Here is a 14,890-nt window from a genome sequence, read left to right as displayed (position 1 = left end):
TAGAGGCTTTTGAGAGGTGTTAAGGAAACTAATTCATAGAAGAATTAAGGTAATAAACTTCCAAAGTTTTCTCTGTTCAGTAAAAAGAAGAAATATTGCAATTTAATAGTAGAAAGTTGGATCCTTTAATTAGTTAGTCACATCTCTATTTTAAATTTTCTTTTCTTTAAAAAGTTACTTAGTAATGTGTGTAGAAGACAACATGTATCTTCTTTTCCTAAGGTGAAAGAGAAACCATGGAGTATTTCAGAGTGGCAGCTGAAACCTGGAAGATGACATCAAAACTTAACTACATGTTCCTGAGGCTTCTGGGAAGCAATAATCCCAAACGTAAAGTTTATAATTGAAAATTAATGCTCTAGCCCTTATGCTTTAAGGGCTAGAACAGTTTTAGAAGCATAGATGTGTGGAATGAACGGAAGGATACTTGCCTTGTAGAGAGAATGTCTATTGTCAAGTCATTTTTGCTTGCATAGTGTTCCTCAACTGGGCTACAAAGCAGTCAGTTCTGGGTCACGCGGAGCTGAGCAAGAGGCTGTAAATATGTGCTTGCGAACGTGTGGAAATCTACTGAGAGGATGACCCACTTCAAGTCCCTTTTTTGCTGTGCTGAGACTACTAGCTTTACCCTCTAATGCAAGCTCAGAGGAGGTATTACGAGCAGTGATTACATCAGTTACAAGCAGCAGTGTAGACATGTTGTGTCTGCAGCAAGCTTAAACCCTGAGTTCAAGAAGGAGTGTGAATGGATCTGCAGTTCCCATGGGGTGATAAATCTTCAGAGCTTTGAACACGTAGGTACCAAACTTGGCAGCTATTTAACAACAGGGTAAACTAGTAGATATATCAACTGGAAACACTTTATTATTACTATACGCAAAGTCAGTAGAATTGGGATCACACTGAAGTGTTAAGATTGCTGCCAAGTATTAGTAAAGTAGGTAACACAGGGTTGAGATTGCTCAAGGTTGAATATCAAAAGCCATTTCCATCTCTGTTCAGGAAAAGATACAACTGCATTTCCTTGGCTGGCTCCTGTGCACCAGGCTAAGTGAATAAGCCAAAGACTTCACCACTTCATGAAGGTTTCATATGATATCCTTTACTATCACTAGCTAGAGTACCACAGTTCAGCCCAGTAGTCAAAGATTGGTAAACTCGTGTCCAGCTGCCTCTCACCAAACTCTCTGCTGTGTAAACCTGTTCCAGGCCACAAGTACTGAAGAACTGTTAAATATGACTTTTTACTGTAAATAATGTTCAGCTAGAAACACATTAATCTGCTGAGAACAGGCAGTGCTTTAGACTTAATGATTGTGTGTAGTGCCTTCTGAAACCATCTTTCTTCTGTGTATTGCTTTTTCTTTAGAATTCCTTGTTGTTTTTTTTTTGTTGGTGTGGGTTTTTTCTCTGTTTTTTCCTCTCTATTTAATAGAATTTAAATGCTACAGCCTACTTAGTATTTGGTTAGATAAAGAACACTGTATTTAACGTTCTGGTGAACACACCTTACTCTTTTTTTGATAAATAAACTTGTAAAGTAAGTCTAACAACCCAACCTATATAATTAGCAAGTAATTTTTCCCCGTACATCTCCATCACCTGCTTGTATTGCTTGCCCTGCCTTTGTAAATGCATAAGCTTTATTTTTCTGGATACAAAGGCCATGAATCACTGTCAATAACAACATGGGTGGGTAGCCCTCCCTGTGTAAGGGGCATGTAGGAGTCCCTCGGGAGATACTGCCCCAGGAGAGCTCTGCTCTTAACACAACCTGCTTTTGAAGAAGGCTAAACAGGGTTAAGTGTGAATGAAAGGCAAATTGCTGGTGTTTTGTTCTGGGATGTTGATACTCTAAAAACACAAAGGAATGTGTTGTCTCTCATTTTTGAGTGCAAAGGCAGTGGAGAAGTGTTTGCTTTTGGGCTTTTTTTATTTCCTTCTTGACAACTATTTTAAGCACAGCAGGATGTATTTTCTTTGGTAGAGAGACTAGGAAGGGGGAAAAATAGCATGCTTGAATTTTAAAAGATCTGGAAGAAATTTCTGGAGGCATCACATGCACTGAAAATGCCATTTACAGCAAATCTGTCTCCTGACTTCTGTGAAACTGAACTTTCTACCTGAAATTTTCTTCTTCCTTTAATGTGTTTTTCTTCCTCTATAGCGGTGCTGCAACACGCCTGCCAGTAGCACTCTGGGTCACAGGATTGCAGTATCACAGAATGTCAGGGGTTGGAAGGGACCTCAAAAGATCATCTAGTCCAATCCCCCTGCCAGAGGAGAATCACCCAGAGCAGGTCACACAGGGACGTATCCAGGCGGGTTTTGAATGTCTCCAGAGAAGGAGACTCCACACCCTCCTTGGGCAGCCTGTGCCAGGGCTCCGGCACTCTCACAGGGAAAAAGTTTCTCCTAGTGTCTATGTGGAACCTCCTGTGCTCCATCTTGTACCCATTACTCCTTGTCCTACCACTGGACATGACTTAGAAGAGCCTGGCTGCATCCTCCTGACACTCCCCCTTGACATATTTCTAAACCTTACTGAGGTCACCCCTCAGCCTCCTCTTCTCCAAGCTAAAGAGACCCAGCTCCTTCAGCCTTTCCTCATAAGGGAGAAGCTCCACTCCCTTCCACATATCTGTGGCTGCGCTGGACTCTCTCCAGCAGTTTCCTGTCTCTCTTGAGCTGAGGGGCCCAGAACTGGACACAAGATTCCAGACGTGGCCTCACCAGGGCAGAGTAGAGGGTCAGGAGGACCTCTCTCGACCTACTGGCCACCCCGCTTCTAATACACCCCAGGATGCCATTGGCCTTCTTGGCCACGAGGGCACATTGCTGGCTCATGGTCATCCTACTGTCCACCAGGACCCTCAGGTCCCTTTCCCCTGTGTTGCTCTCCAACATATCAGTCCCCAACCTATACTGGCACACTGGGTCATGAGTCCCTCGCTCTTATGGGTCAAGCAATTCACTCCAGTCTCGAACAGCAGAGCCTGGTGGACTGTTTCTTGTCCTCATCCAGAAAAAACACCACATCTCTCAGCAGTCACTCAGGTTCACTCAGTGGTCACCTCGACAGTTGATCCCTTTCCAGCCTCTTCACTTCTTCATTCCCTGCTCACTTCACGCTGTGAACTGACATGTCATCAATCAAATAATTCTTTGCACCATTAAGCACTTGTCAGTTTGCATTTTTCTTACTCAGTTGCTACAGCAAATGAAAACCCTAGCTTCTGATTCTTCCTGTACATAATTCCCTCTTTTGCAACAAAAGGGTTTCATACTTTTCCCCTTCACCACTAATGAGCGTGGCTTTATATCCTACGTGCATTGATTTCTCTACTCTTGTGGATGATCATTCTTCTGGATTTGCCCAGCTAAGTTTCTACTTAATAGAGTTGTCCTATCAAAAGTTTCATTTGGGATTCTATCTTATCACAGAATGTACCCATGGAAAAGGGGGGAGCACTGGGTTTTCTTGTTTTCCTAGCGTCATACAAAGGTGAAAAACAGGAGAGACGGGACCCAACCTTGGTGTCAGATCATGTCACTCTGTTCAGAGGCACATTGCTCGGTACCCAATGGCATGTGTTCAGCCTGTTCCCAGCATTTCCCACATCCCTTGACCTGCTAACCAAATGTGGTCGTCTTTTGCCCAGGAATGGTTATATCTCTCCCTTCTCTTGTCCTCTTCTTGGCTTTCCTGAAGATATGCCTAAATCACAAGGGCTCCCTCATGCTCTGAGATAAAGAAATCTGTTCAGGGCCAGGGGGAGCACAACTTATTTTTGAAAGTGGTTTTCCTTTCCATTATCTGCCATTTCTGTCGTTGTGCCAGGCTAGTGGTGAAGGGTTTAAGGAGTTCACAGATGGGAACTTTTAGGAAGTGGCTTATTCTATTTGCAGAAATACTTAGCATTTATAAAACTTCTATACACAATCTTGTTGTCATGTTTCTGTCAATATACTCCCACTGTGTAGATACTGTTTTCCTTTCTCTCTGCTGCTCCCTTCTCCCAGGGTTTCCTATTTTAGCCACTTGCACTCTTGTGCTCTTTCCTCATCCTTACTGTGTTCCACTTCATACAGCTACCAACATAACTGTGTTTTTTTAAGTATTTAAAGAACTGTTCTTAGACTAATATGTCAGTTAATCAATAAGTCGAGATTAGTGCTGTTATTGTAAAAAGTAGATTTTCTTTTTGTATGCTTGGAATTTTAGACTATGGATACCTTACATTGGTGATTAAACATTCCAAATCCCTGAAGTAGAAGCCTGAGATAAGAATTTTACATGTTTATACAGTGCTTTCAGTTTTTCAGCATTTTGAAGTGCAGCAGGAAAGCAAAACCTTCTTCCTTTGAAGCAATTGGTACACAATATCAAAGAGATGGAAGGAACGGTGATAGGATGTCGGATCTTGGAGCCGTAGCACTGGGATTGAGGATGCATTTTAGTTTCCAGTTTGATTCCTGTGGGCCATTAATAAAAGAAGCTACAAAATATTGGTCTTGGAGGCTAGCTTTCACTACCATCTGAAATAAGGAGTTCTAAGGCAGAGTTCTTAGCATGTGACATTTCTGGCGACTGAGGAACATGAAAATCTGTGGAGTCCTGTGACAGCAGCACGGCTGGGTGTCAGGCTTAGCCTGACCTCAGCCTTCTGTCCTGCCTGAGTGAAAATCAGCAGCTGAACAGTTTGCCATTAGCTGAAGGTAGCTTTTGTAGGAAGTGGGGAAAAAAAAAGATGTCTTAAACCACTGTGCAATGGAAACAGAGAGCCAACTCCAGTTTCTATTCCGTAGTGCTTTAATACAAGGTATGCTTCCTTTTTCCCATAACTCAACTACTAGAACTGTAACTGAAAATTCCTTTTTCTTACAGCCACAGTAAAACTAGGCCCAATCCATTTAGTTTTTATTATTACTATTATTTTTCCTGTTTTAAGCATGATAAAATGAGATCTGCTTAGGCTGCAACTGCCACTGCAGAAGTAGCAGGCTGTAATATTTCAGACTCCTGAACAAAGAGCCAGTGGATGGACTGAAAACAACTTCTAGCTCTTTTTTACCTTTTATTTCCTTCAGCTTCTGTTTTTGGGACACAGTAACTTCAGTGTTCCTTTAAAGACCTGCAACTCCTCTTTCCGAGCAGATGAAAATAGTGTTAAGCAATGGTACTCGGTGAGGTTCACCCTCCTGTTGCCTGCATCAGAAATGATGCCATGAAAAGCTATAAATCAAGACTCAATATGACAACTAATAAGCAGGTATTCTTTATTGCAGCACTAGATGCACAAGGGATCACTTTTCCCAATGTGTGTGCCATAGAGAGTCAGATGCATAACTTATGTGCAGGTTATACAGAATCACAGAATTATTGAGGCTGGAAAAGACCTCTGAGATCATCAAGTCCAGCCCATGACCCAACACCTGCACATCAGCCAGACCAGGGCACTAAGTGCCACATCCAGCCTCTGCTTAAACCCCTCCAGGGACGGTGACTCCACCACTTCCCTGGGCAGAGCATCCCAGTGCCTGAGCACCCTCTCCGTGAGGAAGGGCTGCCTGAGATCCAACCTAAACCTTCCCTGACGCAGTTTCAAGCCGTGCCCTCTTTTTCTGTCACCAGTTGCCTGGGAGAAGAGCCTGACCCCCACCTGGTATTTCTGAGAAAGGACTAACATATTCATTATTTTCTGGGAACTCATTATCATAGGTTACTACCCACTCCCACATGCGCAATATAGTCTTTTGGTGGTTGTCAGGGGTCTCTGGTGGTCACTTTACTTCATCATGATAGTCTTCATCGGAGTGTCCTTTTGGTGAGCTCCATTCAATTAACTCCTTATCTTTGTTGAGAGACCCCTAGGCTGGTTCATATCTTAATGGCATTTGGGAGTCCTGAGGCATTCTGTCTTTGGAGATAAGCTCTCCTTGTAGGACACCTTTGTCTCACACCTCTGTTCTCCCATTGATTCTGCTTGCTCAAGCATATTAATTCTTCTACATACCAGCTAAAACTACAGTTCTGCCTGTAACTATGGCTCCAGCTAATACTACGGCTTCAGAGGGATGTCCCTTCTGCACTGCCTTTGCACTGGGTTTGCCGTTGACTCTCTCTTTCAATCACAACACATGGTTTACATCTTTCGTGTGGCCCAGTTCACGTGCAAACTGCATCAAAACCAAACAGACCTTCTGGCAGCCAGAACAGGGAAGAGGAGAGACACTCATGTCCTCTCCTGGGCTGTTGCTGTGCTGGTGTGGGCCCTAAGGAAGGGTGCTTTAAGTCGTGCTTGTACACGCTAAAAGGAAAATCTGACCTGGTGGTCTCTCAGGGAAAAGCACAGGAAGAGTAATAATCCAGAAAGTGTTGGAAATGCTTTTTGTTAATTGGCAAAGGAAGCAACAGATCTAGCTCTTCACTTTTAATGATTCTAGTCAAACTTATCTGAGAACAGGAATTAGGGTATTTGTTTTAAAAAGAAGGTTTAATTCAAGACCATGTGAAGGGAAGTTATTGTGTAATTGGCTCAGTTCCAATTGCAAGATGTTTAATTATGTGAGTTATTGGACTTCACTATGACTGAGGTACTGTATATTACTACAGCTGTAGCAGCTGGTGGTTTTGCTGCAAATTAGTAAGACTCAGTCAGGATTGTGATGCTATTTGGCAAACTCCATAAATTTACTTCTAAGCCACAATTTCACTTTTTTTTTTTTCATTTCTGTCACATCAGAGGACCAAAGCTCAATTATTCTTCAACAGTTTCCCCTTTTTTAAATTGCACACTTGCTGATGTTTTGCATGTTTAACTGTTTCCTAGGAGGAAAATACTTCCAGTAGTGGAACAGATTCCCTAACAAGTGGGGAGATTCCACGGAGCAGGTCAGAGGGCACTTTGATCGATGTGGATGACCGGACAACTTCAGCCAGCTACAGTATGTCTCTTCTGCTATCTTCTGTAACAAGGCTCTTCACCTAAAGTTGTTATTTCTGCAAATCTCTCAATAATATCAGGAGATCTATCTACTCTGTAAACCCCTGTACAATTTTATTATTACTTTTTTTTTTTTTATTACTTGTGTTTTGCACTACTCAGGCCATCGTAAATGTCTCTGGAGTCAGAACACAAGGGACTGTCACAAAGTCCCATAGGGGAAGCTTGCTAGCATATAAGCCAGCAAATAAGAGAAGTCCTTCTGTAGCCAGTGTGGGTCAGGCAGCTTGGGAGGAAGAGTTGGAAACATTAATCTTACCTGAATAAAATATGTTTACTGGGGGTTGAGATAGGGAAGAGAAGGAGGAGTTTTTAAGCAAGCTGCAGTAATTTAGGGCTTTAAGTACCAGGAAAACAGGATAATTTTGGAGTTAGCCCAGTTTAAAACCTCAGCAAAATTGATTTATTCTCATTACTATTTTAATCTAAAAATAAAGAAAACATCTCCTTCCACAGGGTAGGCATTCTCTTAGCTTTTTGTCTAGTAGCAGATGTGAGTAATGGTGAGCCTGGCCCCTGCTGTGTGAGCTGGGTAGCAGCAATTATTTCCTCGCTAACCTCTTACACCCAGTATTCTGTGCATCTTGGCATGAGAAAGTGTTCAGCCTAATGACTCAGGCTCTGTCAGAGTTTTCTGCTCAGACTTTTCCTTTAGAAACATGCCCTTTAGGATGGAAAAAAAAAAAAAACACAACACAAAAAAAACCCACCCTAATGTTTCTTTTTGGATTAATTAATTTATTTTTTAAATAGGTAATAATGACCTGACTGTAACAGCATCACAGCACCAGGAAAACTTTTGACCTGCAGGCAGAAATAAAAGGACTTTTCAGCTGGTGCTTGAGCAGCCCAGTCCTATCTGGTGACCCTGGCCAAGGCTGGGTGCCTGAGGATGAGGAAGAGGCTGCCCCTGGGTCACTCCTCCCAGCAGCTGACCTGGAAGGCTCCTGTCAGGACAGTGCTAGAGCCCTGCAGATGGGCAGCTGGGAGGCAGGTAAATTCCACTTTGGTTCTTCCAAAATGGGATTTTGCTGAAACTGCAGAAAAACTTCATGCTTTTGGCTTTCTGTCACAATTCATGATGAATGAAACAAAAAGAAAAGTACTACATTTCAGGTTAGGGTTTTTTTGTTTGTTTATTTTCTTGTTTTTTTCCTTTTTGTTGCTGAATGAACTGTAATTCTTGCAATTAAGCAATAATTAGTAACCTTGGAAGGTACTGCGGAAAGTGTAATAATGAAGGATATAGATGTTCAGAAAGAAGAAAAATGAGGAATTTTCCCTTTAAAATTAAAATTCTTTACAAAGATATACAAAGAAGTGATGGTATAACCTCTGTATATAGAAAAATAATAGTAAACTGAAGTAACAGAAACTCTTTGCAGAAAACATTGCAGATAATCTATTCATTGCACAGTCTTAATCAATCTATAAACCGGCTTCTGTGAACAGTTATTAATATAAAATATATGGACAACTTGTCCTCAGAACAAATAGACATTACTGTTAATAATGAGCATTTTTACGAGAAAGGATATTTAAATATCACTTCTACACCTCTATTTTTCTGTTTAAGTGCAATGTCAGGCAAATTAGTAGCCACAAAAACATTTCTCTGCAAATTTCAAATTGTACTAGACCTCATAAATTGTACTAATGAATTTTTTTAATGGAACCCTAGTATAACAAATTCCACATCCACTGAGATAAATTATAAGACTGCTGTTATCAATTAAATGCCTGTGCACTAGCATGAAGAGGAATCCTGAATAATACATTTATGTGTACTGTCCACAGTGTTTCAAAAAATTAGATAGTAGTTTTTTAATAGTATTTCTTAATGCTACTTAGAATTCAATATTGATACACTTTAGAAATCCAAAGAAGAAATATATAAATTATCTATATGTATTTTAGGAAGATAAATTTAGTCACCTGTTAGCTGAAGAGCCTATCAGTTGGAAATGAATGGAATGTCTTAAGTCTCTGCTTTAGGAAATACTTGTATTTTTTCTTTTTAACAGATGTCAATGAAAGTAAATTGGATTTGGATATTGACTGGTCTGCTGTATTCAAACATGCCCATGCTGTTTCCAAGACCAATCCTTTCTGGAATGAACTATCAGCCTCCAACCCTTTTGTACATGACATAGCTGCTTCAAATAGAAATGAAAATAATAAATACCTTTCGATCTTAAAAGAAAAACCCTATTTGTTCTCTAAAGCTTCTAGCAACAGGGATTCTTTGGCTTCCTCAGGTGATGAGCTAGACATTGATTGTCTTCTACGAAAGACTTCAGCAAGAAGATCTGGACGGTCCAAGAGCATCTCTGACTTCCTGGATATTGTCGATAACCAAAGATTTAATCCTCGCAAGACAACACCTCAAAAAACTGTACCTTCAGACATGACATGCCTTCAAAATGACCGGGAAGCCTACAAAAGGGCTTGGTTGAGTCACCGACAGCTCACCCGGTCCTGCCTAGATTTGGAAGCCATGAGCCATAGTCCTGGATGGGCACAAACCCAAGCTACAGACATTCATGTAATTTGTAAACTGAATCATGAAGGGGGTTCAGTACAGCTGCCTGACTCAGATATCAACATTCACATCCCTGCGGGTCATGTGTCACCTGGGGAATTCCAAGAAGTTGGCTTAAAGGCTATTCTTAACCCTCCATCGTCATTTAACAATGAGCTGTCTAGCACCGTAAGTCCCCTGATAGAACTTACCCTGAGCAACCTGAACACGAGAGAAGCCATTTTCCTAGAGGTGAAAGTTGCGGCTAAAGTGAAGAATGATCCACTCAGCCAAGTTATGAGTGATATTGTGTGTTTTTTTAGTCTCACTAAGGAGGGACCTTTTAAGAAGCTAGAGAATTTCTACACTTACCAAGATACCATACAAGTGAAGCTAACTGACGTAGGTCACGTGATGTATGCAGTGATTGCTGTGCAAGCAAGCAAAATCCAGCCTCCAGCAACTAATGTCTGGGACTATATTCACAGAACAGTCTCAGTTGGAATTTATGGTCCCAAATATATCCATCCATCTTTTACAGCCGTTTTTACAGTCTTTGGTCATAACTACATTCCAGGAAAACTCACAATTTGTGATATAAAAAAGGGAGGGAAAAATATGCCCCCTATTGTGTTTCAGCTGTGGGGAAAACATACATTTCTGCTTGAAAAACCACAAGATCTAAACATTTCTTTAGTATCCTGTGATCCAGATTTTGAAGTGAAGATGGAAGACCAAAGCAAAAATATTAAAGAGGAGGAGCTGAAAACTGGTGAAATGGTCCGTCAACAGTTCCTCTTTTCCATGCTGGGATGTAGGGACATACATTTCTTTGTTTTCCTCGTCCAGATTAAAGTCTTAAAAAGTAGTCAAGTAATGCAGTTCCATGTTACGACTCCTGATCCAGCGCCAAAAATAAGTGGAATTATCAATAGGCCAAAGCGCTTACAAAACCGCAAAGAAATCAAGTCTGCGCCTTTGCTTTTAATACCAACAGTTAAATATCCAAAGTTTCAAGATAAAACTTTGAGTGTTAATACTTACGGAGTGGCTTTGAAAACTGTGTTACGTCAAAATAAGATTGACTATCTGCTAGAATATTTCAAAGGGGACACTATAGCACTTCTTGGTGAAGATAAAGTAAAAGCTGTTGGACAAACTAAAATAAAAGAGTGGTACGTGGGCGTTCTCAGAAGAAAGATTGGTCTTGTACATTGCAAAAACATAAAAGTGATTTCTAAAGAACAAGCTATGGACACTGCTGATAGTGAGATAACAACCAAGAGCCTTGTTGAACAAATTGCAATGCCATTTAAAAAACTGACTTACATCTATTCAGTAGTTCTGTCTACAGTCTCAGAGAGTGTTTATGACTGGAGAGCTTTGGCAGAGGTACTAGGATATTCACATATGTCTTTGGATGACTTCAATGAGGCACATGTGGATAAAGAATCAGAGAGAGTTGCGCACGTTGTGAAGAAGATGAAAGAAGACTGCCATGCTAACAAAAAAAAGAGACTGTTTCTTTACGAGCTCATTGTTGTAAGTATTGCATGAACTAACCTGGTTATTGGGAATATAGTGCCAAGAAACTACGCAACTGTCATGTGTAAACAAGAAAACATGCTCCTGCACCCTTGTGGGAATCTTTACAAACCTGACCATATTACTAGAAGTTGTAGATGCCCACAGATGGTGGCATCCAGACTCTCTTGAAGAATAATACTTTGATGAATTAATTCTAAATAATGTTCTGCAGATGTTCCAGGAGCCTTGCTGATTTAGCAGGTTGACTGAGTTCTTTTGCTTTTTAAAAAGCTGTGATTGAAAGAGTTTTGTCTTTTGTCATGGAAGTCCTCATGCTAAATTGCTTCCCTGAGTAATTCACATTCCCATTGTGAAGTATTTAGTGAGCTTACAGTAGTGGAAACTTCATTATTCATATATATTTCTATACCCTAGGGTGCGTGTCTACGTAAGTTTCGTACATTTAAAGAAAGGAAATCCTGACCCACATGCTGAAGGCAAGATTTTCTATCTACACATGACAACTTTATAGTCAAATGCTGTAGCGACCTAAGGACAATGTTGCTAGTATTTCAGAACATATTTTCATGGGCATTCTTTGTAAGCTCCTAGACAACTTCTATGTGATTCAATACTGTTACATGTAAACTGAAAGTAGTTTTATTCTAAATGCTTCCAGGTAATAGGTTGCATTGTTATCCATCTTAATTTGCTTATGGATCTGTGTGCAAATTAATTTGGAATTAATGATTACTTAATACTGCCCTTGGTTCTGACTAAAAAGTCTATCAGCCTATTTAGGGACAGAAGAGAATTAAACTTCTGACATGAAAATAAAACATTATAAAAATGTTTGTTTAAAATATCACATTGTAGCCTTTCTTCTAGAGCTTTTTTACTACCCTGAATTATAAACCTTAACAGGGTTTACTTACCCTAACTAGTCTATGTCTTCTGAAGTGCTGGCAGCAATTTCAGAAGGATTCAGAGAATTTTGGTAGCAGTGGCCACTTACAACTATTAACGCTGCATGAAACTGCGAGGAATAAAGCTGAGCAAGTACGAAATACGGCTTAGTCTGTCTTGTCTCTGTACAAAAAGGGGAGGAGGGAGTTAAAGGTGAAAACGACCTAGACTTTTGATTAAATACAGTGAAGCAGTTCATTACAGAACAGGCAAAAGGTGGGGCATAATTAAATTGGCAAGATGTCCCACTTTGTTGAGATTTATATGATCTTGAGCTCTAAAGTGCCAGTGCAGATCCCTGTATTTGTAAAGCTAGACTTAAAGCTGGATATCATCCATGTCACTTTTGGGTAGAATTTACTGGTTATTTCTTTTAATTTATCTCCTGTTTCTACATTTAATAAGGTTCTTGATCATCAGATCAAGGGCAAACCAAACAGCTTTTTCTCCACTTTGTCAAAGTGTAGGGGCATTTGATGTGGTATACTGTCTGCTTCTCACTACTGTGCCTACCAAAAAGTTCTACTATATGCAATGAGGATTTTAATGGAAAAATATTTTGCAGTTAAATGACACACATGCCTTTTTTTCTGCAGAAATGCTGGATATTTTATTAAAAATCCGTATCTAAAACCCATGAAAAACTTTTGGATTTTGCTCTTGATCTTTCACTGACAAAATCAACGTTTTCAATGGAACATTTTGCTGTTAATTTGAGGAGATGAAAAAAACAGTGTCTATTTTTCTCATTAGCTCTTATCCAAACAAATGAAGAAAGGAAAATGCAACATATCTGCATTTCCCAGTTTCAGTCCTGGAACCACGTTAATTTGTTTGTTATTAAAAGCTCATTTGGCATGGAAGAAGGAAGAATTATGTCCCTGCTTAATGGTCAGCAAATTATCTGTTCTGTGGGAGGAGTATATCAAAAGGTACTGGCCAATGTAATCAATGATTTTCCAGAAAAGCAGCAGTAGACAAGTGACCACACCTTAGTATAACAGTGCTCTAACAATTTCTAAGTTTCATGTCATACTTTTAAGAAGCTAAATTTGATGTCCCAAATATTTTTGTTGGAGAAGCACATTTTTCCTTCAGGATCAGTAAGCCTGGCAGGATCCGCTTGACACTGGAACGCTGAAGCAGCTGAATACCAGCTGAATTTTTTCTTAAGCTTCTGGGCTGTTTTTCTACAAAACTGTTGGCAATACCTGTTTGTAGGAAAAAAAATACATATTTGTAAGAACACAAAATAGACAAAAAAAGACTTCCTGTCTGCTTAGAAATGAAGAATAGCGATATAAAGGAAAATTATAATGATCCGTTTGTAATTACTGGTGAAAGGAGACTAACGAAAATTATTGTTGCAGGCACTTTTGAAAATAGATTGCCAGGGATTAGTGGCACGTCTTACCCAGGACACCATCATTTTGACTTCAGCTGTCAAGCTTGGCAAATACTGGCGGGAGCTTGCGGAGAAGCTAGCCCGACTCACAAAGCAGCAAATCGAGGCTTACGAAGTACCCCACCGAGGGAAAAATGGGGCTGTAGCTCTGGAGGTAAGGCTCTGGGGTGTGCACGCTTCCTCCTCTGCACAAACACAGCCAGGGAGCTTTCCTCCTGCTTGCGTATGCTTCTTTCCTTTTGCGGTTTGATCTCTTTAATTTGTAAGCCCTTCCATGAGAGGAATTCTCACCACTTTGTCCTGCAGTTATCTAGATATTCCTTTGAGGCCGGTTGTTCAGTGTTATTGTGCCAAATTAATTAGCTGTGAAGGTCCCGCTCTCTGTCTCAGCTTCAGCTCTGTACTCCCACCCCAAGGGCCACCTTCAGTCCCTTCTTATTGTCCTGTCCATTTGTTTATCTTACTCCTCTGCTGTCATTTCAGACACAGTGAGGACAGACCATTCGGTCCTTCCAGAGGCCATTTCAAATTACCCTCAGTGCAGCTTTTGCTCTTTCCACTGAAAGGAAACTTACCTCCACCTTTAACATTTTTATCTTCTGCACCTGCATAATGGAATGTTCGAGGTTAGAAGGGACCTCTAGAGATCATCTAGTCCAACCCTCTACTTGTCATCGTTCAGCTTAAGTACCATGACAAGAGTTCGGAAGCTCTGACACCGATTCCACTTCTATGAACATGGCAAATCCATGTTTTCCTTTCATAGTTTGTCAGGTAACTCACTCTAGTTATTGTCCTTTGCAAAGGACTCCGCTTATACAGAAGTATGAGTTCTAAATAAAAGTCAAGTTGTCCTCTCAGAGGTATTTTAGTGCATACACATCTAAGGAGCAATTGTATCTTTAGTGGCATCTGAGGTGCCCAGAGGTACCCACAGCAGCCGTGCAATGTCTGATATATCACAAGACTTTGGGTGGGACCCATACACGCCTCTGAGCCAGGGCCAGCCTGTGCCCCTGGCGCACCTTAGCTTGGCAACCACTTCGTTTCCTGTGTTTCTCTAACACCAAAGCACGCAGGAGATCCCGTTTCCCACACAGTTATGTGTCGATGACTTCCATTATCCCTAGTTTTGCACTAGCTTATTTTAAAACACTAAAATCAAACACAATGTGAATGCTTGTAACTTCTGTATTTTTACTTTTTTTTACCACTGTGCTGTCTCTTGTCTAACTTTTGTTTTGCTTACTAGACTTTCTGTGTTTGCCTGACAAGACTCCAGCTTTCTATAGGCAGAATTATAGACCTGAACAATGTGTGACTTTACCAGTCTCCATGGTGTTAGGAAATATTTTCTCCTTTGCTAACAAACAGTAGAACTAAAACAAAGTTTTAATATATTCAATTTATTAATTCAGGTTTTAATATATTCAATTTTCTCCTTTGCTAACAAACAGTAGAACT

At 40.4% G+C, this 14,890-nt stretch overlaps 1 protein-coding gene across 1 annotated transcript; it reads left to right on the top strand.

Moving 5' to 3' along the window:
• Positions 1-5,177: 5,177 nt before the first annotated feature.
• On the top strand, positions 5,178-13,649 carry MACC1 (metastasis associated in colon cancer 1; the record flags this gene model as incomplete). Its single annotated transcript, XM_009870285.1, has 4 exons — positions 5,178-5,273; positions 6,834-6,948; positions 9,032-11,070; positions 13,392-13,649. Coding segments are annotated over exons 1-4 (2,508 nt in total), but the record flags the coding sequence as incomplete, so codon positions are not given.
• Between the last annotated feature and the right edge of the window lie 1,241 nt (positions 13,650-14,890).

The sequence above is a fragment of the Apaloderma vittatum genome, unplaced genomic scaffold (genome assembly GCF_000703405.1).
Source record: "Apaloderma vittatum isolate BGI_N311 unplaced genomic scaffold, ASM70340v1 scaffold3115, whole genome shotgun sequence".
Taxonomy (NCBI): domain Eukaryota; kingdom Metazoa; phylum Chordata; class Aves; order Trogoniformes; family Trogonidae; genus Apaloderma; species Apaloderma vittatum.
The sequence above is the reverse complement of the archived record's forward strand: the minus strand, read 5'-3'. Positions and strand labels throughout refer to the sequence as shown.